Here is a 27,291-nt window from a genome sequence, read left to right as displayed (position 1 = left end):
AGGACTTGACAGTCATCAAAAGAAAAGATCCAGATGTCCATCAACAGAGGAACAGATAGAGAAAATGAGGTTAATAAACACAATGGATTTTCTTTTTCAGCTAAAAAATAACTTCTTCCAGTTTATAGAAAGAAGTCACGTTGGGCTGGAGAGATGAAGGTTCAGTGGCTTAAGGCACGTGCTTGTGAAGCACATTTGATTCCCCATTGATGCAGAAAGCCAGATGCACAAAGCCACACACACATCTGGTCTTTATTGGCAGTGGCAAGAGCCCCTGTTGTGCTCTCTATTTCTCTGCTTGCAAATAAATAACCAAAAAGTTTTTAAAATATAAAAAAGAAAATCATTTTGTTTGAAGAGGTAAAATGAATGTGACTGGAGATATTAAGCCAAGTGGGTTAACCACAGAAAGACAAACATCACTCGTTTTCTCTCATTTGTGGGTTCTAGTTTTATAGATACATAAAACCATATGTGTGCAGATTACATGAAAATAAGACTGAAACTAGCAAGTGGAACAAAAGGGAGAGGTGGTAAATGGAAGGATAGCAGAATATGGGGGAAAATGAAGGAACAAAAGTCATGATCTACAGTGAAAAGTGAAAATATAACAGACCCTTCAGCAAGAAAAATAAAAATTAAATTAGAATTATATTGTATTATCTATAGCTATACCATAGCCTTTTTTTTTCCCTTTTCCTTCTATATTTTTATTTACTAGCGGATGGATTTGGAAAGGCGTGAATTAAAATTTATCTTTTCTCATAGTGAGGTAAAATTTCAATTAACCTTGGGTCAATTACAAGATTTCCAAGTTAAATTCTCAGATACAGTGTATAGAAAAAAAAAAATAAATAAAAGAACTTCTAAAAGGACAATCTCCAAGTAACTAATCTGGATTGACTTTTTCTCTGCACTGCAAAGGAGCTTCAAAAGCATGTGCCACTTTGTGCCTCTGGCTTCATGTGGGTACTGGGGCATCAAACTGGGCCTGACAGCCTTTGCAAGCAAGTGCCTTTAACCACTGAGCCATCTCCCCACCCCCTTCCTATGGTTTCTTTCCCCCCACTTGTTTTTGGAGGCAGGGTTTTACTGTAGGCCAGGCTTGTAGCCGCAGGCTGGCCTCTACCTTGCTGGGATCCTCCTACCTCAGCCTCCCAAGTGCTGGGACTAAAGTTGTGAGCCACCACACCTGGTTTCTAACAAACTGTGTTGAAAAACTTTTGGTTTGTGGTTGAATTTCATATTTCAGACCTTCTCCTCTTCTCTGATGATGTCCCTTCTTGTCCTTTTGATATCCTCTGCTTCTTTATTGACAAAACTTAACTCTTTTATTGGCTTCAAGAGATATCGCTGTATTTGAAGATTGAATAGTTACTGAATTTCTGGGAATGCCAGTCTCTCTTTTTTGGTTATCAGATGAAATAGCTCTTTGTGATACACATATTTTGTCACTCAGAGAAGCAGGTGAGCCAAGAGATAAGCTTAAACATTCACCATCAGCTTCACTGTAGGAAGCATTCACTTTTCAATTATTGTTTTCAAGTTAGAGCTACTTGGTTTCCTAAGGCCTCCCTCTAGGTCAAGCTGACCTGGCACTCACTATGCTGTCTCAGGGTGGCCTCAGACTCAGAGTGACCCTCCTGCCTCTGTCTCCCAAGTGCTGGGATTAAAGGCCCGCGCCACCGCGCCCGGCTCTGGAACTGCCAGTGGAAGCGGCCCTTTCCAGTTTTCCGATGGGCTTCATGAAGCTGGACTGACCTTTCTATAGCTTCATTCTTGCTACAGTGTCTCACAGACAGGCTGTGCTCATCCTTGAAAACCAGAAGTGGTGGCTGGCCTTTCTTGTTTGCTGACTGATTCCAACTCTTTCAGTTTGTTTGTTGAATGAATCAACATAGACTTTGTAATAAAATCATTGACAGAAAGTTTTTTATCCCCTTTTAAGATCAGCAGGATCTTGTTCTGTACTTATTTTTAAAAATTTTGTTTTGTTTATTTATTTAGTTGAGAGCAATGGGGGGGGGGGCGGATGGGGGGAGAATGGGCGTGTCAGGGTCTCCAGCCACTGCAAACGAACTCCAGATGTGTGCGCCCCCTTGTGCATCTGGCTGACGTGCAGGGTTCTTAGGCTTCACAGGCAAGTGCTTAACCTAAGCTAAGCCATCTCTCCAGTCCTTATTCATTTATTATTTAGAGAGGAAAATAGAGAGAATGGGCATGCCAAGACCTCTAGCCACTGCAAATAAACTCTAGATACAAGTGCCACATGGGTACTGACTGGGTCCTTAGGCTTTCAAGGAAAGCACCTTAGCTACTAATCCATCTCTTCTGCACCTCCCCAACAGGAGTTTTAATTTTGCTTTCTTGTCATAAATTATATTTAGACAAACATTACATTAATTTTTAAATTTATTTATTTATTTATTTGAGAGCGACAGACAGAGGGAGAAAGAAGCAGAGAAAGACAGAGAATGGGCGCGTCAGGGCCTCTGGCCACTGAAAACGAACTCCAGATGCGTGCGCCCCCTCGTGCATCTGGCTAACGTGGGTTCTGGGGAATCGAGCCTTGAACCAGGGTCCTTAGGCTTCACAGTCAAGCGCTTAACTGCTAAGCCATATCTCCAGCCCCAAACATTACTTTAAATAGGTACCTTTTTAGAGAAACTTAGAATATTTTAAAATGTTGAAAGTTTGAGTGTAGAATTAATTTCACATACAAACTTGTAGTAGTTTATTATTTACTTTTTACACCAATGGCACTTCTTAGTAGTATCATTTTTGTTTGTTTGTTTTGAAGGCATTTAGGAAGTACTAAAACAAGTATGTCTTATTTTTAATCCTCTTTCAGTATCTACCATAGCACCATCACTTAAATAATTACCTCCCAGAAGGCATCAGACAACACAGTTTGGGGAAAAAATGACCTTGGTAAAATCACATACCAGTGGTGGAAATACTAGAGCTGCTCAAGAAAATAAAAGTCCCACCAGCGTCCATACTGTGAGGACCACTCTCACACAAAGACCATGGCAATAAAAGTCCCACCAGCGTCCATCCTCTGAGGACCACTCTCACACAAAGACCATGGCAATAAAAGTCCCACCAGCGTCCATCCTGTGAGGACCACTCTCACACAAAGACCATGGCAATAAAAGTCCCACCAGCATCCATCCTCTGAGGACCACTCTCACACAAAGACCATGGAAATAAAAGTCCCACCAGTGTCCATCCTCTGAGGACCACTCTCACACAAAGACCATGGAAATAAAAGTCCCACCAGCGTCCATCCTGTGAGGACCACTCTCACACAAAGACCATGGCAATAAGAGTCCCACCAGCGTCCATCCTGTGAGGACCACTCTCACACAAAGACCATGGAAATAAAAGTCCCACCAGCATCCATCCTCTGAGGACCACTCTCACACAAAGACCATGGCAATAAAAGTCCCACCAGCGTCCATCCTCTGAGGACCACTCTCACACAAAGACCATGGCAATAAAAGTCCCACCAGCGTCCATCCTGTGAGGACCACTCTCACACAAAGACCATGGCAATAAAGTCCCACCAGCGTCCATCCTCTGAGGACCACACTCACACAAAGACCATGGCAATAAAAGTCCCACCAGCGTCCATCCTCTGAGGACCACTCTCACACAAAGACCATGGAAATAAAAGTCCCACCAGCGTCCATCCTGTGAGGACCACTCTCACACAAAGACCATGGCAATAAAAGTCCCACCAGCATCCCTCCTAGAATAGGTGAAGTTAATCAGGGACAGGCAGAGGCAGAAGGCATGATTTAGTGTTATAGTATTGTAAGTCACTATCAGACAAGGGAGTCTATTAGTCTGACTTATTGTTTATATTGTAGTTATATTTTTCTTTTTGGGTGATTAAGACCATGTAGGCTGTCAGAATTAACTGTATACTTTTGAGGTCCATAATGGCTCTGTAGGAAAGACTTTCAGGGACTCATGAGGAATTCTATGACTTTCATCTGCTATGATAAGTCAAGGCCATGCTGACCAAGTGGCTCTCCCTCTTTTGGGAAGCCTGGAGTACTGATTTTCCTCCAATGTGACTCTCCTGTTGCAGATATGCTGACTTGGAATTCACTTCCAGGTCTCCATATCCTCTCTAATCAAGAAGGTAGGTAACTTAACAGAGGCTAGAAGTGTTCCATCATCTCTTGTGTCCTTTTGACACGGGAGCAGGAACCAAAATATTAGTTATTCTTTTAACACCAACATTTCCAACTGATTTTGGCTTCTACATATGGTTATTACTCAGTTAGAGAGACTGTAAGTATCTGATTAGCAAAACAGATTAGTTAGAAAGGGTGCAGAACATATCTGGTTAGCAAAGTAGACTGGCTAGAGAATGACATAATAGCTTAAAATCATTCTGATTAATATAACATTTACCCATAAATCTAAATGCACTGACAGTCTGGTTTTCCATAGAAAGGGAAGTTTCTCTGCTGTGACAAGGGGTCAAATAGGGGCTGACTGTGGGTCAATATGTAGCAGTTCAGAATCAATGCAGATATCCCCTCTTATTACATGCTGTTGGGTCTATCCGTAGAATACCATAGACTTTTAAACAAAGAAAAGGATGTCAGATTCTCCATAGATCTACTGCTTTTTCATTTTTAAATGAACATATAGTAAAATTCAAAAAGTGACAAACTGTCTAGAAAATATGAGGATTATGCATGAGGTTGAGAAAAAATGATCAGAATGCTGTAGCTTCCTTCCTGCCCTCTGTCAGGTGAATGCCATGGAAGTTTGTGATGACTATTTTTCATACTGTTGTTTACTGTTCATGTTTTCATGCTTATCTTTGCTTTAATTCCAGAGTCATGTCTTGGTTTTATTTTATAAAGTGATTTTCCTTTTTTCTGCCTACACACTTCTTCAGCTTCTTTCACTCTTTCTTGCACAGTAAGTTTGTTCTCTTTCTTCCAGAAGCCTTTAAAGTCAGAGCTGAATGCATGCAAGATACTGAAGAAAACATTTGGGGACACCTCCTTCTCTCCAAGTTTTGGCTTTATGACGTAGTAGCCTGTAGTCTTCAGAAAGCATTTATGAGTCTCTGTCAGGGCAGTCTCCTGTGATTCTTGGTCTATTTTAGTTTCACTGATGAACTCCTCCCTATTTTCTCTGTAGGGCTGCATGTTCTTTTTGGATGAAAACCTGGTATACCTTTCCTGCTTTCACCTCACAGGAGGCTGGAGGGGAAGCTCCACAATGGCAGGGGGAAATGATGGCATGAGCAGAAGGTGGACATCACCCCCTGGCCCTCATAAGGTAGACAACAGGAACAGGAGCTTGTGTCTGAGTTTACGTACTTAAAGCACATGAGGCTACAAAGAGTAAACTATGAACAAAAGATCTGCTGACAGAATTTAAAATAAACAAGAGATCTACATTATGTAGTCACATTTTTGGCTTAAATACGAAGACATAAATTTTTTAATAATTTTTAAGCTTATCAGAATTGGGATACCTTTATATACATACATTTTTTTTGAGAAGACTTAGCACTCTTAAAAGCTAAATAAGATGTCCATTCAATCTATAAGTCAGTTTGTGAAATTACTTTAGTGATATTTAATATACCCTGCGGGGCTACCCTGGCAGGTAGTGCTGAGGAAGGACCAGGCCAGCTGGTTCCTCCCAAGGGGTTGAGGAGGAGGGTGGGTGTCAATGGTCAGGAACAAACCACCAAGTTGGGAGTCTTGTCAAAGCAGGAACTCACTTTATTGTAACAGGCAGTGCTTATATAGCTTTGAGAACGAGGGTAGGGATTTTAGGATGGGGTGAGATGTAAGGGCCAATAGCATACTGTGAGTTTTGAGATGATTGGTTTAAGTGCATGTGAGAGAACTCCAACTTCCTAAGCGGAAATAGCAGGCCTGAGGCCATTTGGCGCCCTGCTGAGTCATAGCTGGCCAGAGATAGGTCGCCAAACTTTAGCTGGGCTCAGGAAGTTCCACTAGGCCTCACGTCTGGGCCTCTCAAGGCCTAACAATACCCAAAGAGTAGAGGAGTTGGATTAAACTGCCATGATCTAATAAAAAGGAGACAAGCTCCATGGAAAAGAGAAGGATTGAGCATGTCAGGGCCACTTGCCACTGTAAACGATTTTCAAAACTATTTTTAAATGTATGTTCCACTATGTGCTTTTGGCTTTGCAAATAAGCACCTTTAATTGTTGAGTCAAAAAGAAGTATTTTTAGTCTCTTCCAAATCAATTTTATAGAACTGTATTGAATTCCAGACATACACATAATTTTTGAAATAATCTATAGCTATTCAAACCTTAACCAACTTTATAATTCTGTCTGCAGTACTTTGGTAAACTTGTTCAGTAATGACATAAGTTACAGTTAAAGTATTAAGACTGATTGTTGGAGGAATTGAGGAATTACATCTTAAATCATAACATAACTTTGTTTAGAATTTTTTTTTTGCTATTCACCATGAGGTAGTTTCCAAGTGTGTGACAGATAAATACTGTTTAATGTTTTAAATGTGGTCTAATTACCTTAAAAAATAGGAAAAAAAGAGTAAATTGTTCCTCTGTGAGATTTTTTTTTGAGGCAGTGTTTTAGATATAAAAACCATATAAGAGAATTAAGTATTAAGTCAATTTTAACCTTAAGATTTAGTTAAGAGGTTGACAAATAGAGGAACTTAAGTTAACTTGGTGGGGTAGTATAAATTCAGTCTTTCATAACCATTATTATGACCAGATTAACATCAATGAGTTAAAGTTAACTTTACAACTTGAATACCATTAGCATCCTTCTACCAGCCAGGGCCCTACTTTGTTATCTGATGTAAGCCCCAGGCTAAGTCATTTTATATCTCAAGAAGTCTATAATATGATTAAGTACTTTGTCTTTACATTGTTCAAACTTACTCATATCTTCATCTACATACTTTTACCTTTCAATCCATGTAATCACTATGTAACAATCTTTTTCATCAAACATTTAACATGCAACATTTAAAGTTTTCTTTCCAAAAATGTAATAGATACAGTCATTTAAATTGTTGAAAGTATAACTTTCACAAATAACCTGTGTACCCACAAACTCATATAATACTTATTTAAACTGAAAAAAATAATTAATTTTAGCATGGGTGGTTACTAGGCATGGTGTTAATGGTCTTTATTTTTGTTTATAAAATTATTTATTTCCTTTACTCAACTTAAAGCCACTGTCCCAAATAGACTGATATGATGTCTCTTACCAAGTTCAACATAGGGTTTATATTTCTTTTTTTTTTTTTTGAATTTTTATTTCTTTATTTGAGAGCGACAGACACAGAGAGAAAGACAGATAGAGGGAGAGAGAGAATGGGCGCGCCAGAGCTTCCAGCCTCTGCAAACGAACTCCAGATGCGTGTGCCCCCTTGTGCATCTGGCTAACGTGGGACCTGGGGAACTGAGCCTCGAACCAGGGTCCTTAGACTTCACAGGCAAGCGCTTAACCGCTAAGCCATCTCTCCAGCCCAGGGTTTATATTTCTTGATCAGATGGCAGTGGGAATGTTTGGTAGCATCCCTCTCTTTTATTGTTATAACTTCTCTTTGTTCACTGGAAATAATGTGAGACTCATAAACATAATTCTTAACTAACTGGTCTTATGTAATTCCTTCATGCTCTTCTCTAGAGGAATTCCTCCAATAGAAACATTTGAATTGTACTATTTCCTGGCTGATGTGGGATGTAAACTTCTATTTACACAGAGTGGCCAGCTTTTTTTCCTTAGCCCCACATATTTCCTTAGTGACTTTCAGGCCATATGCCTCTGTCCCAATTTTTTGTTTTTATAAATATTTCATTTATTAATTAGAGAAAGAGAGGAAATGAGAATGGGTGAACTAGGGCCTCTAGCCAGTACAAATGATCTCCAGAAGCATGTGCTACCTTGTGCATCTGGCTTTACGTGGGTACTGGGGGATTGAACCTGTGTCCTTTGACTTTACATGCAAGCACCTTAACCATGAAGCCATATCTCCAGCCTTGTCCTAATTTTCATAAGTGGCTTAAGATCATCATGGGATCTCTGAAGTGTGTTGCTTGCTGCTATTTCTTCTGCTGGACCCTGAATCTGTCCATAAATGTCTTTATTCCTATCAAAATCACTAGTTCAATGAAAAACAGAAATTTAAGTGTGAAAAATAAATTATGAATTTGGTTCTTCACTCAATCCAGACAGACATAGGAAGTTTCTAGCTGTAGCCTTATTCTTCACAATTGACCTTATGAGTTTGGGGTTCACGGCTTGGGCCAGTGGTTTCATTTTCTTGCCCTGCACAGACATAAGCAGTGAGTGTGAGTCCAGTACATTCACAGTCACATCTGCTCTCCCAGATCTTCCTCTGAAGACAGAACCCCATACACCATGTTGATCCTGGTGAGCTCATTTTGCTCCTTTTACTCTCTCTTCTGTTTTACATGTTTGTGCAACTCTATGGCAAGCCCAGGGCCGTGGTTGCTAACTACTTCGGTGATTCTGTTCTTATGTTTTCTAGCCCTTGCCTGTTTGTTCTCACTCATAGTGATACTCATTTTTATAAGTTCTTTTGGCTAGATAAGAAAACAACATTGGGCCGAAGAGATGGCCTGGCAGTTAAGCACTTGCTGCAAAGTCTAAGGATCCTGGTTCGCTTTGCCAGTACTCACATAAACCCAGCTCTGCAAAGTGGTGCTTGCATCTGGAGTTCATTTGCTGTGGCTAAGGGCCCTGGTGTGTCCATTCTTTCTCTGTGTCTGTCTGTCTCTGCTTGCAAATAAATAAATAAAACTGAAAAAAATCAAAGACAACAACTTCTTCCTAGCTCAGCAGTGGCCACATGATTCTGTATCATGCTAATATTTTAATACTTCCCTTTAGTATATCTTACTATTTAAAGTACTAATACGTTTTGCAGTATGTTTTGTTGTTTATTTTTCCAGATAGGGTCTTATTCTAGCCCAAGCTCACCTGTATCTCACTCTGTAGTCCTAGGCTTGCCTCCAATTCACAAATCCTCCAATCTCAGCCTCCCTAGTGCTGAGATTAAAGGAGTGTGCCACAATGCTTGGTTAATAATTTTCTCAGTCTTGACTAGAATGTATTAACCTATATAGATTGTGAGCCATTCAACCCTAGAAATTACACAACTTTAATAATTAGAGTTCTAACATTAACTTTATGTGTATAATCATATTATGACTAGTCAAAGTAATTCTTTTAACTTCTGTGAAAAATTGCATGAAAGTTTGAAAGATGACAGTACAGAAATAATTTTGAGTTTTGAAGTATGGAGACAGTGTCTTGCTTTGGAAATTTTTGGTACATAATGATAAATTATATGCAGTATAAAGTTAGTCATTTAAAATTATTTATTTATTTGCAGGCACATGTGTATGGGTGTACCAGGGCCCTTTGCTACTGCAAATGAACACGAGATATTTGCACCATGTTTTGTGTTCAGCATATGTGGGCAGTTTTGGCATTGAACTCTGGCCAGAAGTCTTTGCAAGCAAATCCCTCTAACCACTTAGCAATCTCCCGCTGAAGTTTGTCTTTTTTATTGTTCTGCTGTTGCCATAGCACCATGAACATGGTCCAATATTGTCGATTTTGGAAGCTAAGCAGGGTTGGGCCTACTTAGTACTTGGATACGATTGTAAAATTTGTCATTTCAGTAGTTTTAAAGTGTGCAGTTCAGTCATGTCATCAAGTAGCTATGCCATTCTGTGCATGCAGTACTTACTGTCTCTGTATACTTCCAAAACTTTAACAAATTATCCCAAATGAAAGTTGTGTATACATTAAACAATGATGTTTTATTCTTCGTATCTTGCTCCTGGTCATCTCTAATATGCTTTCTGCTTTTGAGTTTGCTTAGTGTGTGTGTGTGTGTGTGTGTGTGTGTGTGTGTGTGTGTGTGTGTGTGTTTAATTTGTCCTTTAAAGATAGGGTCTCACTCTAGCCCAGGCTGACTTGGAATTCACTACATAGTCTCAGAGCAGCCTTGAATTCATGGTGCTCCCCCTACCTCTGCCTTTCCAGGGCTAGAATTTTAGGTGTGCATCCCCACACTCAGGTATTGTAGATTTTTTAAAAATTACTTTTATTTTGAGAGAGACAGAGAGGGAGAGAACAAGAGAGAGATATAGAGGGAGGGAGAGAGAGAGAGAGAGAGAGAGAGAGAGAGAGAGAGAGAGAGAGAGAGAGAGACAGGAGAGAATGGGCGTGCCAGGACCTTTGGCCTGCTGCTAATGAACTCCAGAATGTTCACCATTAAGTGCTTGCTCCACTGTGCATCTGGCTATGTGGGACCTGGAGATTTGAACATGAGTTCTCAGGCTCCACAGCTAAGTGCCTTAACTGCTAAGCTATCTCTCCAGTCCTGTAGATATTTTTATGTAATTGAAATCACATAGTTGTAATTTTGTGTCTAGATTATATATCATGGAATGGTTTTTAAAGTCCATCTTTGTTGTGACATACATCAGAAATACATTCTTTTTGCATCTAAACACTATAGTACTGTGTCAATGTATCATTATTTAAATCTACTCATATATTTATGGGCACTCGATGTTATTCCCACTTGTTGACACAAAACAAACAGCTCCCTCCTCAAAGAGGAGAAGAGCTAGTTTATTCTGCAGCCAGATATGAGTGACCATGGCCTGTGAATAGATTCAGGTTACCCTAATGTGTCAGCAATTTCATGAGGTTTTTAATAGTTTTATAGTTTTTTTTTTTATAGTTACAGAACAAAAGAGTCATGAGTCAAGGCACTTTTCAATACACTGGTTGGAATCATCAGGTAGATGGGCAATAAAAGAGCGGACTTTAGGTTGGTGGAAGCTAGTGGTTTCATTAGCACAGACCAAAAAGGTTTCACCTGATCACCTGATGGACTCAAGGATGTTAGGTCAGACACAGAGGTGGGCAGCTTAGGGGTTGTAGGAGGAATCACACCTTTAGTGAGCCCTCTAGGACTTCTGTTCCATCTGTCTTGGCCCTAGAAGGGTGAAATGAACTAGGGTCTTAATACTGGTGAATTTGACCTCTCTAGAAGAACCTGATGTGACACCATGGCCTCAAAAACATTCTTTAGGGGCTTGAGAGATGGATTAGTGGTTAAGGCGCTTGCCTGCAAATCCTAAAGACCCAGGTTTGATTCCCCATTACCCATGTAAGCTAGATGCACAAGGCGGCATATGAGCCTGGAGTTTGTTTGCTAGAGACCCTGTTGCACCCATTCTCTCACTTTTTAAATAAATAAATAAATAAAATATTGTAAACAAGAAAGATAAACTCCTAAGAAAGGGGGAAGGCTAAATACTTTGATATTTGGCCAGTACCCACTGTGTACATTTTTTTTTAATATCAATTTTCCAGAATTATTTAAATATTTTATTTTTCTTAATTTATTTGAGAGAGTGAAATAGGCAGGTAGAGAGAGAGAGAGAAAGAGAGAGAGAGAGAGAGAGAGAGAGAGAGAGAGAGAGAGAGAGAGAAGGAGCGCCAGGGCCTCCAGCCACTGCAAAGGAACTCCAGATGCGTGCGCCCCCTTGTGCAAAATTTGGCTTACATGGGTCTTGGGGAGTTAAACCTAGGTCCTTTGGCTTTGCAAGAAAGCACCTTAACCACTAAGCCATTTATTCAGCCTCTCCAGAACTATTTAAAACTATATGTGTCAATTTTAAAAGACAAACAAAGCCTGTACCTCGCCCTTTGTTGCTTGAAGGGGTTCCTTATTTAAGGTCAGTTGTCACAGGAGCTAAAGAGAGCATCCAGCCCCCAGTAGGAGTGGGAAAACTACATTACCCAGAATGCAAGGCGCCATAGGCAGCCTGCGATGAGCCAATGAACGCTCAGCTCCCCGCGTCTCTGCGATTGTTCCGTATTTAGGGGCGGGACTTCCGTCACGGCCCTTGTTCTGTGAAGTGGTCAGTTCCTGCAGAGTTGAGGAGACCGGCCGGCAGGGGCTCGTCACTGCCTTCCGCTTCCCGGCCGCGTCGGTAGCCGCTGGGTTCCCCGCTCGCCCCGCGGAGTCCGATGGCAGCGGCGGCGGCGTCTCTGGGTGGCCCGGCTCAGGTGAGTGCCGTCCTGCTGGCCTCCCCGCCCCGGCCGTGCAGCCGAGGTCCAGGGCTCCGTGCATGGCCCCTTCACGTCAGCAGAGCAGAAATCCCCGCGTCCAGAACTGCGACACACCTAGGGGATTTCCACTCCCAACCCGCTGTCAAGGCTGGGGGCGTCGAACGCCAGGAATGGCAAGATGCGGGCTTTCCTCATTACTCCCCAGATGCTGGTAGCCAGGGAGTGTTGTGCACCGTGTTAGGCTTTTTGCAAGTGTTCTGTCTGTACTGACATTCACAGTTTAGATCAGCTCGTGACGTTTGCTTTACACTGCTGAGCCTGCTCGCTTTTTTGAGCTCTTAACTCAAAATGGTAATTCCATCCCACACCCGTCCGTCATCTCTTTCCTTTGCATGCTGGCTGAAATCCTAAGCATACTTGCCTTTAAGTTGGGGGGGAAGAAAGAAAAAATGTGGCCAGGAGAAAGGCTTGGGGGATGATGAACTTGGGGTCTTTGGAGAGAAGCTGATCATGGCAAGATCTGTCCCCATCGTGGCAGGACTGTGTGACCTTTGAGGATGTGGCCATTTACTTCTCCGAGGAAGAGTGGGGTCTCCTGGATGAGGCTCAGAGGCTCCTGTACCTTGGTGTGATGCTGGAGAACTTTGCACTTGTAACTTCACTGGGTAAGGCCCTCATGACCTCCATTTCTTGATGATCTGTGTTTATCCACATTTTCTTTTTCCTACTTTTCTGCCCCCTCCTTGGGATAACTGTTCCCAGATCGGTGTGGTTTTTGTCTCCTGAGTTCTTTACTTCTTTCTAGGTGATACTTCCTTCTGATTGCCAGAGTGAGGAATTACAGGCATTGACATGATCAGTGTTTATTTACAAGGTTCTGTTGGCTGTTGCCATAACCTCCTTCAAGGATGTTTGCAATATTTCATTCTTTCCTGGGGCTCGTAGTGGACTGTGTTGCTTTGGACCAGTACTGGTGGCCCATTTGTCCTGACTGGATTTCTTTCCTGTGGGACTTGCTTCACAGCATGTAGTAGTGCATGGAGGATTGCAGGGAGAGGGAGAGCACAGGCTGTTTTACAGGGCGAGCAGTCCGCATGGTCTCAGTGAACACCTGACCTTGATGACTGGCACTGGCAGGGCATATGACATGTGTCACCTGTTCCTTTGCACTGTCCCCTCCATGCACTGTCTCCTTTGCCCTGTCCTTTGTACAGCATTCTCAAATGGCCATACACATGTGCTCTAAAGTGTAGTGCCTTAAATATTCTTCAGACACACCTGGGATCTTCTGCTCAGTTCTAATTGGACTTTGCTGGTCCCACTGGGTACTGTCAACCTTCAGAAAAGAAGGCCATGTCACAGATGCCAAGGTCTTGATGAAGGCTATTGCTAGGAGTGAACTGCCTCTCCTCCACATGGCATGCTTCAAGTTCCTTTCCTTTGTCTGGTGAGGCCTACACATCTTGTGATCTTCAGAGGCACAGTACTCCCCAGCAGCCCCTTCCTGACTTCCTCATCCTCAGAGCCGTACACTGTAGGACTCGTACACTCGTGTGTGTCATGAGACTTCCCCCTTCCTGCTTACAAAGGTACCTATGGGAGGTAAGCTTACCGAGGTGGCTGAGTGCCAGCACAGAGGTTTGGGTGAGTGTCATTCATGGAAGACTTGATAACTTGCAGTGACCACAGAATGTGAATACCACATCACCTCATGATCACATCACGTGAGGAAGTGCGTAGTGGTCAGGAGACAGAAGCAAGAGAAAAGGAAAACAATAAGCTGCAATTAATACTGGAGTCTCTCTGTAAAAAGTGGGATACAGTAAACCATTTAGGATTGGGTAATTTGAATAAGTAGAGCACGTTTGGGAACAAAGGGTCTGCTGACCTTCCTAATCTGCTACCTGGTCCTGGGATGATTTGGACAGAGAAATATTACATCCTGAAGTATAAAAAATAGAGAATATGGGCTCTTGACTGGTTCATTTGTATATATATATATATCTATCTTATATTCCCAGCCAAGCCTTTTATCATCTTTAAGGATTGTGTTGTCTAACCAGCTGAATTAAAATAAAAAAAAATATGAATGTACTTAGTATGGATTCATTATATGTTGGTCAGCAGTGTTGTTTAAAGGATTGAGATTTACAGTATTTCCCAGGCTAGCCTTGAACTCCTGGACTTAAGCAATCCTTTTTCTTCAGTTTCCCCAGAGGCTAGCAATCCAGACTCATGTCATCATGCATGACTATTAGGGTGGCTTTTAAAGATAACTAAAAATTAAGCTATGGGTATATAGCTGGGTGGTAGAATATTTGTCTAGCACGCGTAAGGCACTGCAGTAATCACAGTATTATGTAAAAGTAAACATTGAAAATTTATATTATACAGAAAAGTTTCAGAACCTTATTAATGCACATTTGCAAGAGTCAGTTTGCATTTCTTTGCTTTCAGTTTGTTGGCATGGACTGGAGGATGAAGAGATACCTTTTGAGCAGTATACTGAAGAAGGATTGTCACTGGTCAGGACTCCAAAAGCAAATCCCTTCATCCAGGAGACTCACCCCTGTGCCATGTGTGTCCCAGTCCTGAAAGATATTTTGCACCTGACTGATCAACGTGGTCAGAATCCATATTTGACTGGGGCAGGTAAGGACCTTCTGCAGGACCAGAATCATCACAGCTCAGAGGAAACCTTGAGAAAGGCCTTGAAGAAGGCCTCATTTGTAAAGAGCTATAGAATTCATCTATCAGAGAAGAGCCTTTCCTGTGCAGAGCCGGGAAAAGACCTCCCAGCCACATTGGACTTCATGCAGCCCAAGAGCAGTCGGGACTGTGGGAAACCAAACAGAATCACTGAATGTGGGGATGACTTTCACACTGGAATAAGCCATTGTAAGCTGGATGAAAGCAGAACAAATTCTAGCCATAAACAAATTCAAATTCACCACCCAAGTGTCTACTCTGGAGAAAGTCTTTATGAATCTAGGAAATGTGAAAAAACCAACCACCCCAAGTACTCACTCATTCATCTCCAGAGAGTCCACAGTGGAGATCGGCCTTATGAGTGCACTGAATGTGGGAAATCTTTTAGCAAAACCTCCCATCTGAATAACCACCGAAGAATTCACACTGGGGAAAGGCCTTACGAGTGTGGCGAATGTGGAAAATCATTTAGCCAAAGAGCCACTCTCATTAAACATCACAGAACTCACACTGGGGAAAGGCCTTATGAGTGTGTTGAATGTGGGAAATCTTTTAGCCAGAGTTCCAACCTTATTGAACACTGCAGAATTCACACTGGAGAGAGGCCTTATGAGTGTGATGAATGTGGGAAAGCCTTTGGGTCCAAAACAACTCTTGTTCGGCACCAGAGAATTCATACAGGAGAAAAGCCTTATGAATGTGGTGAATGTGGGAAATTGTTTACACAAAGCCATAGCCTGTTTGAGCATCGGATAATTCACACTGGAGCAAGGCCTTATGAGTGTGACCAATGTGGAAAATCCTTTAGCGTAAAGTATGGTCTTGTCCAACATCAGCTTATTCACAGTGGAACTAGGCCTTTTGAGTGTGATGAGTGTGGAAAATCCTTTAGCCAAAGAAGTACCTTCAATAAGCATCACAAAGTTCATACTGCAGAAAGGCCTTATGAGTGTGGGGAGTGTGGGAAAGCGTTCATATTCAAATACAAACTTGTTCGACACCAGAGAACTCACACTGGAGAAAGGCCTTTTTAGTGTCATGGATGTGGGAAATTCTTTAGGGAAAGCTACACTCTTGTGGTACACCAGAAAATTCACACTGGACTAAGCCCTTATGAATGTGGTCATTGTGGAAAGTCCTTTATGTAAAAGTCTGGCCTCATTCAACACCAGTTAGTTCACACTGGAGAAGGGCCATATGTGTTTGGCAAATGTGGGAAATATTCTACTCAGCACTCTGGCCTCATTCTTCATCGGAAGTTTCACACTGTGGGGCGTCCTCATGAAAGCAGCAAATACAGAGATGCTGTCAGCCCAGTCTGTGGAGGTAACTTTAGAACACCAGCCTGAAGGAGGAGAAAGTCCTCCAAGGATGATGGTGATAGGCCAAGAATCCTGGGCAGTTGTTCAAAAGAAGCTGAATCTCCATCGTGGTTTTAGCTAACCTGTTATTCTTTTTTTTCTTTTTTTGAGATAGGGTCTCACTCTAGCCCAGGCTGACTTGAAATTCACTCTGTATTCTCAGGGTGGCCTTGAACTAATGGCAGTCCTCCTACCTGTGCCTCCCAAGTTCTGGGATTAAAGGTGTGTGCCTCCAGGCCCAGCTTGGCCTGTTGTTCTTTACCTCACTGTTTAGTCTTCATGCCCATTTTCCCAGACATTTTTTCTTGCTGAACCTGGTCATGGTTGCCTTGTTAGAGCATAAACATGTTTTTTCTTTTAAGCAGTACATTAATAACCTAATGTACAACTGTGATCTCTCTAGACAATCTGTGTGGCAGCAGAATAAACTTGTCAGTTACATCGAACAGCTGTCCCTGTCTCATTTCTGGGTTAGAGTCTTCCAGGGCTCTGGAGAACTATCTTCGACAGGTGGCCCCCAAACAGGGACCTGAAGGCAGAAGTATTTGAACAAAGACTCGCTGCAGAATATGGGACACTCGTCAAGTAAAGTGCCTTTTGTTCATTTAGTACATTATTTTCTTAAACAATTTGGAGCCAGTATTACTATAGCTAGCATTCAACAGTTTCATGATGTATTATTGGAGCATAATCCATGGTTTCCTGATGAAGGAACATTAGATCTTGATGTATGGGAGAGAGTAAAACATGATGTTAGGAAGGCTTACAAACAAGGGGGAAAAATTCCTCCCCAACAGTGGGTAACTTGGAGCTTAGTACAAGTAGTTATACAGCATATAAATGATGAGGGATTTCCCATAGCTAATGTGGAAAAAGAAACTATACAATCGCTCCATGAGTATGAATTTTCAGAAGAACATTTAAACAAAGTAGAGAAAGAAAAGCAAATCATGTTTGAGTGTTGTCCACCATTGCCTAGCAATAATCCTATTGAAAAAATAACTCCCACTTAGGAGGATTCATTATCAGACAAATTGCATCAGTTAGTGATTTGCTCTCAGAGACTCGACAAATCTCTTACTTTCAATTTTCCCTGTGTTCAGCTGTGGGATATTCCAGCGCATGCTGCTTGCGCTTTTCCCATAAAATTTAATGCTAATAACCAGCCGGGGCATACGCAATGGGTTGAACCTAACTTCGATGTCGTTACTACATTTACAAAGACTTGTACTATGTATGGACTTCCTTCTTCTTACTGTCTCTAGTTTCTGAGAGCTTGGTTTGAGGATTGGATTTCTTATGATTTTTATTGCTAGAATGGTACTGTCTAGTCAACAATTATTGCAATAGCACATGTGGTTGGGAGATGAAGCAAAACATATCACGAGGGATGAAGAGGTTCAACAAAACTCTGCTGGCTTCTCATACAATACACTTACTGGATATGGGACTATGACCCAACCTGCTGATCAAACAACTCATATGCAGCCTCAGATGATTTATTGGGTTAAGTTATCAGTTTTAAAGGCTTGGAAAGGGCTGGAGAGATGGCTCAGCAGTTAAGCCTTGCCTGTGAAGCCTAAGGACCCCCGTTCGAGGCTCGATTCCCTAGGACCCACATTAACCAGATGCACAAGGGGGCACATGCGGCTGGAGTTTGTTTGCAGTGGCTGTAGACCCTGGCATGCCCATTCTCTCTCTGCCTCTTTCAAATAAATAAATAAACATAAAGCAAAAATTTAAATGCTTGGAAAACGATAGTAGATCTGCCACTGAGTTATTCCCTAAAGTACTGCAAGGAGCCCATGAATGTTATAATGAGTTTATTGGCTGATAACAAGATGTTATACAGAAGACAGTAACTAATGAAGAGTTTCAAAACATGTTATTAAGATAGCTAACCTATGATAATGCTAATGAAGACTTTCAGTTATCTTTGAGACCCATAAAAGAGTCAGGAAATATCTTGGATTACATGAAAGCATGTCAAAACATTGGTTCTGTCAGGCATGAAACAAAAATGGCTGCCATGGAAACTTTTGCTATTCAAAAGGAAAGTATAAATGTTGTTTTAATTGTGGGAATCCTGGGCATGTGCAACAGGAATGTAGAGCTCCAAAAATAGCAAATAAGAAATTTGATTATAATAAAGGAGGGCAAAAGAACAAACCTCCAGGTATATGCCCCACATGCAAAAAGGGAATGCATTGGCTAAATGAATGTAAATCAAACATGATTAGGATGGAAAAAAATGTTACCTACCCTGAACATAGATTTTGGAAAGTAATACTGGGGTGTTCTCTCAGCCCCTTCCAAAATGAGGGAGCCCTTAATATTATGAGCCTAAAAGCTGCAACAACTGAAAGTGCAGCTATTGACATCCCATGACCCCCCAAAATTACTCTTCAATTCCTTGAAAACCCTCATAAAATAGATACTGGATATTATGGATTTATACTTCCCAATACTGTAGGACTTATATTGGGAAGGTCTAGTTCAACTATGAATGTAGTTACTGTCCATACCAGTGTTATAGATGAAGACTATACTGGAGAAATTTCAAATATGTTGGGTGTCAATAGAATGTCGCCTTTAAAAAGGATGGTAGTATTGCACAATTATTACTATTACTTTATGCAAATCCCATGAATTCAACTAATTTACAAAGAACTGGAGGATTTGGAAGTACTGATTTAACTGTAGGACTTAGTACTGTCCTTGCTGAAAATCATAAGCCCATTCTACAGATAAAAATAAAAGGAAAAATGTTTAAGGGCATGCTTGATACTGGTGCTGATGTGTCTCATATCAGAACTATGGAGTGGCCCTCAGATTGGTCTAAACACATGGCAGATTTCAGTTTGATTGGAGTCAGATTGTCAGATGCCACTAAGACTTTCATCAGTAGTCAAATGTTAGCAACTGGACCTGATGATTTACAAGCTTACCTACAGGCTTTCATTACAGATCTCTCCATTAATTTATGGAGAAGGGACTTTTTACAGCAAGTTGATTCCCAATTAACTTTTTTTTTTTTTTTTTTCGAGGTAGGGTCTCACTCTGGTTTAGGCTGACCTGGAATTCACTATGTAGTCTCAGGGTGGCCTTGAACTCACGGCGATTCTCCTACCTCTGCCTCCCGAGTGCTGGGATTAAAGGCGTGTGCCACCATGCCCAGCCCAATTAACTTTTAATGAACCTTTTTCCTAGGGGCCATTGAGAAAATTTCTTCTTTAAAAATTACTTAGAAAAGTGATGTGCCTGTTTGAACATCTCAATGGCCCCTATCAGAAGAAAAGTTACAGGCTTTACAAGATATAGTTTCTGAACAATTAGCTAAAGGGCATATAGAACTTTCTGTATCTGCCTAGAATTCTCCTGTGCTCATTATTAAGAAAAATCTGGGGAATGGAGAACGTTGGTTGATTTGAGGAATGTTAATGCTACTCTGGTCCGTGTGGGTACACTCCAACCTGGGCTTCCTTCTCCAGCTATGATTACAAAAAACTGGCCTATTATTATTGTAGATTTAAAAGACTGATTTTTTTTTTACAATACCACTGCATAATGAGGATAAAATGCGGTTTGCATTTTCCATGCCTTCTCTGAATAATCAAGCTCCTATGTTACAATATCAATGGACTGTATTGCCTCAGGGTAGGGCTAATTCTCCTACCATGTGTCAATATTATGTTGCAACTGCTTTAGCTCCATCCCAGAAAGAATTTCCTGAAGTATATATTATACATTATATGGAAGATACACTATTTTCTCCCTAGAAGAAGAAATATTAGAAAATTGTTTTTCTTTTACTATTCAACAATTAGAAACACATGCTCCTACACTAGTTCCCTATACTTACTTAGGATATATTATGGAAAGAAGGTCTTTAAAACCTCAACAAGGGAGTATTAGGTTAGACCAGCTAAAAACTTAATGATTTTCAAAAATTATTGGGAGGTATTAATTGTTTGTGACCAACTCTTGAAATCCCAAATTACCAATTAGCTCATTTGTTTAAGTTATTGGAAGGGAAGCTGATTTAAATAGCCCTCAACATTTGACTCCTGAACCAAGAAAAACATTAACTGTAGTAGAGAATAAATTACGACAAGCTTTTGTTAATCACATAGAACTTGTAAATCCTATTCTTTTATATGTATGCCCTACTGTTGATAGCCCTACAGGAATAATAGTTCAGACTGAAGGCCCTCTTGAATGGATATATTTACACTCTAAAGCAGCAAAGAGAATAGAATCTTATATAGATAACATAGCAAAAATAATGTTACAAGGGTGTCATCATAGTGTTTACATGACAGGATATGACCCACATGAAATTATAATCCCCTTGTCTAAAAAAGAGTTGAATGAAGCATTACAAACTGTTACCTTAATACAAATTGCTTTGGCTGATTTTGCTGGAAATATTGATAATCATTATCCTTCCGGTAAAATATGGCAATTTATTTTTTTATTTTTTATTTTTCAAGGTAGGGTTTCACTCTAGTTCAGGCTGACCTGGAATTCACTATGGAGACTCAGGGTGGCCTTGAACTCATAGTGATCCTCCTGCTTCCCAAGTGCTGGGATTAAGGGCGTGTGCCACCACACCTGGCTAAATATGGCAATTTTTAAAACATATGCTCACTGATCTCTAAACAGCCTCTCCAGGTGCCCATATATTACATAGATGGTAATAATGAGCAAAAAGCAGCTATTGTTGGACCTGATTTAAAATTAACTTTGAAATCTCCTTATGTGTCAGTATAGAAGTCTGAACTGTTTGCTTTAGTGTACTTGTTACAATATGTAGTAACTCCTTGCAACATTAGCTCAGACTCTTTTTGTGTTGTACATTTATACCATGATATATTTACAGTTCACATTTCCAGCCCTGACCCTGAGTTGTTTTCTTTATTTAGCACATTGCTGTCATTGCTTCAACACAGACGACGTCTTTTGTACACGACACATATCTGATCACATTCTTCCTTTTCTGGGCCATTAGCAGCTGGAAGTGAATTGGCTGATTCATTATTAACTGGTGATATTTTTCTTCACCTACAGATGAACCTTATCATCTACACACTAATGCTCAGCGGTTACATGTACATTATTGTATACCGTGGTCTCTAGCAAAACAAGTTGTACAACAATGTGATATTTGCACTCCATTACATTAAAAAACTACTCTGGCAAGGACAAATCCTCGAGGGGCCTCTCTAAATGCCATGTGGCAAATGGATTTTACTCATTTTATGTTACCTGGAACCTAATTTTTAGCAGTTGTTTTGATACATATTCTTTTGTATGAGCTATTGTATCCAAAAAGGAGACAAGTAAAGCTGCTGTCTCAACTTTGTTGCAAACCTTTGTAGTTATGGGAGTTCCAACTGAATTAAAAACAGATAATGGCCCTGAATTTACCTCACATAAGTTTCAATCATTTATGGAGGAATGGCAAATTAAGCATATTACAGGAATTCCTTATAATCCTCAAGGACAAGGAATCATAGAATCCATGGTGCCCTAAAGAAATTATTACTAAAAGAAGGGGGAATTGTGGGGTTCCCCCAGAAGATCTGCTAGCTCTTACCTTATTTACTTAAATTTTTTAACTTTACCTACTTCAGAGCCATATGCATCTAGGGCAGAAACACATTTTTCCACTGCTAAATCAGGACTTGAAGCAGTAGATATGCCAGTATGGTATAAAGCTTTTAAGGATTGGCAGCCAGGAACACTTAAGTTCCTAGGTAGAAGATATGGTATGCTTCTTACAGTAATGGAGAGGAAATTTGGTGTGCCCTGGGCTGCATCTGGTCTCGCAAGTTCATAGCTACAACCCCCAGAAGTATAGATGGAACCGATAACCAAAAGGATGGCAGCCATGACCTGCAAAGAAAAAGGAAGAGAGAGAATGCTCAAAAGTTTCCAGCCTAGGCTCAAATGAAGAACCTGTCATGAGAGGCTGAAAAAACTCTTCATGCTACTGGAACTCCTGGTACTCCAGACAAGCTTTTGCTGGCTGTGTTGGCCCTTCTTACCTGTTCCTCTGGGGTAGTTGCTAACTTTACTTACTGGACATATATTCCATATCCACCCTTGTTGCGTGCTGTTGACTGGACACCCTGGACCTATGGTCTATGCTGATGATTCACAACATCTCCCCTCTCCATGGAGAAATAAAGGATCACAATTCCCTCAAGAAGAAAGGAGAAACATTAATATTTCTTTGGGTTTGGCAACTTTACCTATATGTTTTGGGGCAGGAGATTTATGTGTTAATCTGTATACACAGTGGTGGGGTTTCAATGCTGAGAATGACTCTGGATTACATCTGAGATTTTTCTGTACTGTCACCTTTTTATTTAATGATACAGAATGTATTATCCTCATATAACAAGTTATACTTTACATTCTTTTCTGCTACCTGAAGCACCTTGTGAAATGACTTCCTGGGGGAAACAGTTTTTCCCCTGTCCTTTGGAGCAGTTGTAGGGGTCATTTAGGAAAAATCTCTAATTTCCATAATTATTCTTTCATAGATTGGGGCCCTCATGGGCTCTTTACAAATTGTTCTGAAGAAGGGGGTGGAGGAGATTTAATATATAATAATACCTTTATTTGATTTAATGTTACCAAATGTAATGGGTCTACACTAGGCTTATGGAGAGCAAAAGATAATGTCCTATCCTGGCATAATGGTGACTTGGCACCCCCAGACCTCAAATTTTGAGTTCTTTGGGTCCTGAACAGTGGCATATCTGGAAATTATCTGCCCCTCTATATAAATTTACTACTGCTTCAGGATTTTCTCGTACCATAAAACCTCAAAATTATTCCATTGTATGCAATATGACTGGTCATATTCAGGCTTGTGTATGGTCACCTAATGTATTAGCCATTGGTAAACTAACCTTTAATAATACTCAGAAGATAGTTTCTTGCATTAACTGCTCTTTATATATATACATTAATCATGATTTGCCTTCAATAGAACTATCCATTCTCTACTTATCCTTCAACAAAGGCCCAATATTTGGCTCCCTGTATCTATACCTGAACCTTGGTCTGAGTCTGCATTTCTGTCAATTCTCTACCAACATATTAAAATTAGAACAAGGAGATTTATTGAGTAGGTCATTGCTGGAATGATAGGATTAATCACTATCACCACAGTAGGGATAGCAGCTGGATTTGCTTTGCACAATTAATTATGAATCATGAATTTATTTCTACTTGGCAAAAGGATTCATATTCTGTATGGAGTAGACAAGCAGAGTTAGATCAATGAACTTTTCGTAGGATTTAGGAACTTCAAGAAACTGCTACCTGCTGGTTAGATCAACTCATGGAAACACAATATAGGCTCACTTTATGATGTCACTGGAATTTTAAAAAGTTTTGCATTACTAACTATGAACACAACTCTTCTAAGGAACATTGGTCTCTTATAAAAGGGCACCTGCTAGATCTTAGAGGCAATTATTCTTTAGATATTGAAGCACTTATAAAAGACATCTTCCATGCCTTTTCCAAACCATTGCCTACGATCTTTGGTTCATCCTTTTTTTTTTTTTTATTATTATTTGAGAGTGACAGACAAAGAGAGAAAGACAGATAGAGGGAGAGAGAGAATGGGCGCACCAGGCCTTCCAGCCTTTGCAGATGAACTCCAGACGCGTGCGCCCCCTTGTGCATCTGGCTAATGTGGGACCTGGGGAACTGAGCCTCGAACCGGGGTCCTTAGGCTTCACAGGCAAGTGCTTAATCGCTAAGCCATCTCTCCAGCCCGGTTCATCCTTTTTTGATACTCTGGTTGACACCACAGGTCCCTTAAATCCTATTAATTGGCTGTGAGATTTATGACATAATTTACCTATACTCATTTTGATTGCTTGTGTGTGTGTGTTATCCTTAAGATTCTGCTGTTTCTGATCCGTATTGGTACCACTGTTACTCCAATTGCCCTCGCAACCTCTGTTCTGTGACTAAAACTAAGAAGGGGAGATGTGAGGTAACTTGAGCACACCAGCCTGAAGGAGGAGAAGGTCCTCCAAGGATGATGGCACAAGGCCAAGAATCCTGGGCAGTTGTTCTAAAGAAGCCGAATCTCCAACCTGGTTTTAGCTGACCTATTATCCTTTACCTCGTTTAGTCTTTATGCCCATTTTCCCCGACATGTATTCTTACTGAAGTCACCGGTCATGGTTGCCTTGTACTCAGAGCATAAACATGCTTTCTGTTTTAAACAGCTTACTTAGTAACTCATGTATAACTCTGATCACTCTATAAAAACTGTGTGGCTGCATAATAAAGTTGTTAGTTGCATCGAACAGCTGTTCGTGTCTCATTACAGGGTTAGAGTCTTCCAGGTCTCCAGAGAAATATTTCTGACAAATGTCTAACATTCTTTAGCACCAGAGAGTTCATACTCCAGAATACTTGGACATCCAGAATTTTTTTTTTTTTTTTTTTTTTTTTTTAGTATTAGCCTTTTTGAGGCAACCACTTCCTTGAAGCTGAATCTCAAGAGTCAAACTTCCAGGGGACGAATGTTCTCCATGAGTTCAGGCATGGGTGAAGATTACAGGAACTGCTGCTGTATGATGAATGGACCAAGGGCCTTTACCAGAGTTATATTAGTACTAGTTTCTCCAATAGACTCCAGTTTTCTTCTCCCAACATGCTCTGTGTGCATTAGTCACACTGTCACTGCTAAGGAAAGGGAAATGACTCTGAATCCCCGAAGGAGTCTTGAGCAGAGTCATTGTTCTCTTTTCTGAGTGATAAAAATATATTCACCCCAGCTTTTGTTTTGTCTTGATTTTTTTTTCAAGGTAGGGTTTCACTGTAGCCCAAGCTGACCTAGAATTCACTTTGTAGTCCCAGGGTGGCCTTAAACTCTCAGTGATCCTCTTACTTTGGCCTCCCAAGTGCTGATATTAAAGGTGTATACCAACATGCCCGGCCTCCATCCCAGTTTTTTTTTTTTTTTAAACCAGGAGGGCCCAGTCTTAAATCAGCTGGAGTTTTCCAGTGATTTCTTACATTTATTATGAAGATTGTTAGTCTTACATCAGCAGTGGTTAATTTTTCCAACCTTCCATTCACCCACGCCTCAACTTGCTCTGGCTTTGCATTAATAAATATTTTACTATTGAATCTACCTGCAGTCTTTGGAGATTGATTCAGTTTTCACTGGGATTAATAGCTTTTGTGGAGCTTTATCTCTGAGACATTTAGTTTCACCAGAATGGAAGCATGGAAGCCACAGATTAGGATCACAGAACCCCAAATGGTGTCCTAGATCTTGGGCAGCAACGAAAATTAGACCAAGGAATGAGAAATAACTATCTAGCCCTGTTTCCATGGAGACAAAGTGAGGCTCTTTCAAAGCTGTGAGTTCCTTCACACTGAGTCCAGTTTTGTCCTCTCCCAGAAAGGGCTCTTCATCACTGAACTGTTTGGTGCTTTGTTTCTCTTTCTTCCTGCTAGCCCTAAGATATGGCAAGCCTGCAGCACCTCTAGCTAACTCATCTCTCATCCAGTTGACCTGCCCAAGCAGAGGCTAACACAGGGCACCAGCCAAATGCCCTTTCCTTGGTATAACTCCTCTTTTATACAAGCAACCTCCTTCCATGCAGCCATCTCAGCCTGACATGTATACCTTAGCCATAACAATGGCCAGGCTACCTCCACTGCATCTTGGCAGCACTCTTGTCCCTATGTGTCACCCTCAGGGACTTCCGTATTTGCCTGAGACCTTTAGCCATTTTGAGGATGTCCCTTATTCGGGAGTGGGTCTCACTTGTCAAGCATGCATGCTACTGCATACCACTTAAAGGAAGACGATCACCTTTGAGATTCCCTCCCCTGCATAGACACTACACCTCCTCATGGCCCAGCCTTAGCTGCAGTGTCACTACCCAAAAAAAGACCCGTGCAACCACTATCGCTGCCAGAAGGCACACCACACACACGGAGATGCACTGGGAGGACAGCCACCTCAAGATTTCCCCACAGATGCTCCACCCTCAGGCTCAAGTTGCACACTCATAGTTTGGTCATCCAGTGACTCATCTTTGGTTATGCTGTGTCCTTGTTTGGGCACCAAGTATCACACGAACTCTTCCCCTGGGTAGACAACACTACTGTTCACCCCAGATAGGGCCCACAGGACAGACTAAAGCACAGTTGCACCAAAACAGGTTTTGGTGAAGCAATGCATTTATTGGAGTTAGGAGCAGTGAGAGGGGTTGCTTCCAGGAACTAACTAATGTTGGACTGAAGTCTACCTTGTCAAATATTAGCATTGCAATCTCTCCTTGTTTTCTAGGCCCATTTGATTGAAACACCATTTTCCAACCTTTCACCCTAACATAGTGCCCATCCTTTGCAGAAAGGTGAGTTTCTTGGAGGCAACAAACTGAAGGGTCCTGCTATTTAACCCAGTCTGCAAACCTATGTCTTTTGATTGGGGGCCTTGAGGCCATTAATATTAAGAGATATTATTGAAAGCTATGTATTTATTTTTGACATTTTTTATAGTTCTTCTGGTTTTACCTTTGCTGTCTTTTTAAAATTTATTATTATTATTTTATTATTGTTTTTTTAAAATTTTTTATTTACTTATTTGAGAGTGACAGACAGAGAGAGAAAGAGACAGTGAGAGAGAGGAGAGTGGGCACACCAGGGCTTCCAGCCACTGCAAACAAACTCCAGACACATGTGCCCCCTTGTGCATCTGGCTGACATGGGTCCTGGGGAATTGAGCCTTGAACTGGGGTCCTTAGACTTCACAGGCAAGCGCTTAACCGCTAAGCCATCTTTCCAGCCCACCTTTGCTCTCTTGTATTAACTAGTATTTGAGTATTGTTTTTTTTTTTTTTTCAGGTTCCTTATATGTGTGCTTTTCTTTCTCTTTAGCATGGAGGATTATTTCAAATATTTTCTGTGGAGCTGGTTTTGTCTTCAAATATTCCTTTAGCTTGCTTTTGTTGTGGAATGTCCTTATTTCTCCATCTATTTGAATGGATAGCTTTGCAGGATAAAGCAACCTTGGTTGACAGTTATTATCTTTCAGAACT

At 40.9% G+C, this 27,291-nt stretch overlaps 2 protein-coding genes across 2 annotated transcripts in view; both read left to right on the top strand.

Moving 5' to 3' along the window:
• Nucleotides 1-27,291, top strand: part of LOC101617395 (zinc finger protein 548) — a 473,530-nt gene that overhangs the window by 67,261 nt on the left and 378,978 nt on the right.
• LOC101593383 (zinc finger protein 416) lies at nt 11,985-16,641 on the top strand. The gene is made up of 3 exons (XM_045133694.1): nt 11,985-12,122; nt 12,664-12,790; nt 14,583-16,641. Exons 1-3 carry the CDS (start codon nt 12,084-12,086, stop codon nt 15,866-15,868), a joined length of 1,452 nt encoding a protein of 483 aa, XP_044989629.1. The 5' UTR covers nt 11,985-12,083; the 3' UTR covers nt 15,869-16,641.

The sequence above is a fragment of the Jaculus jaculus genome, chromosome 14 (genome assembly GCF_020740685.1).
Source record: "Jaculus jaculus isolate mJacJac1 chromosome 14, mJacJac1.mat.Y.cur, whole genome shotgun sequence".
Lineage (NCBI taxonomy): Eukaryota > Metazoa > Chordata > Mammalia > Rodentia > Dipodidae > Jaculus > Jaculus jaculus.
The sequence above is the reverse complement of the archived record's forward strand: the minus strand, read 5'-3'. Positions and strand labels throughout refer to the sequence as shown.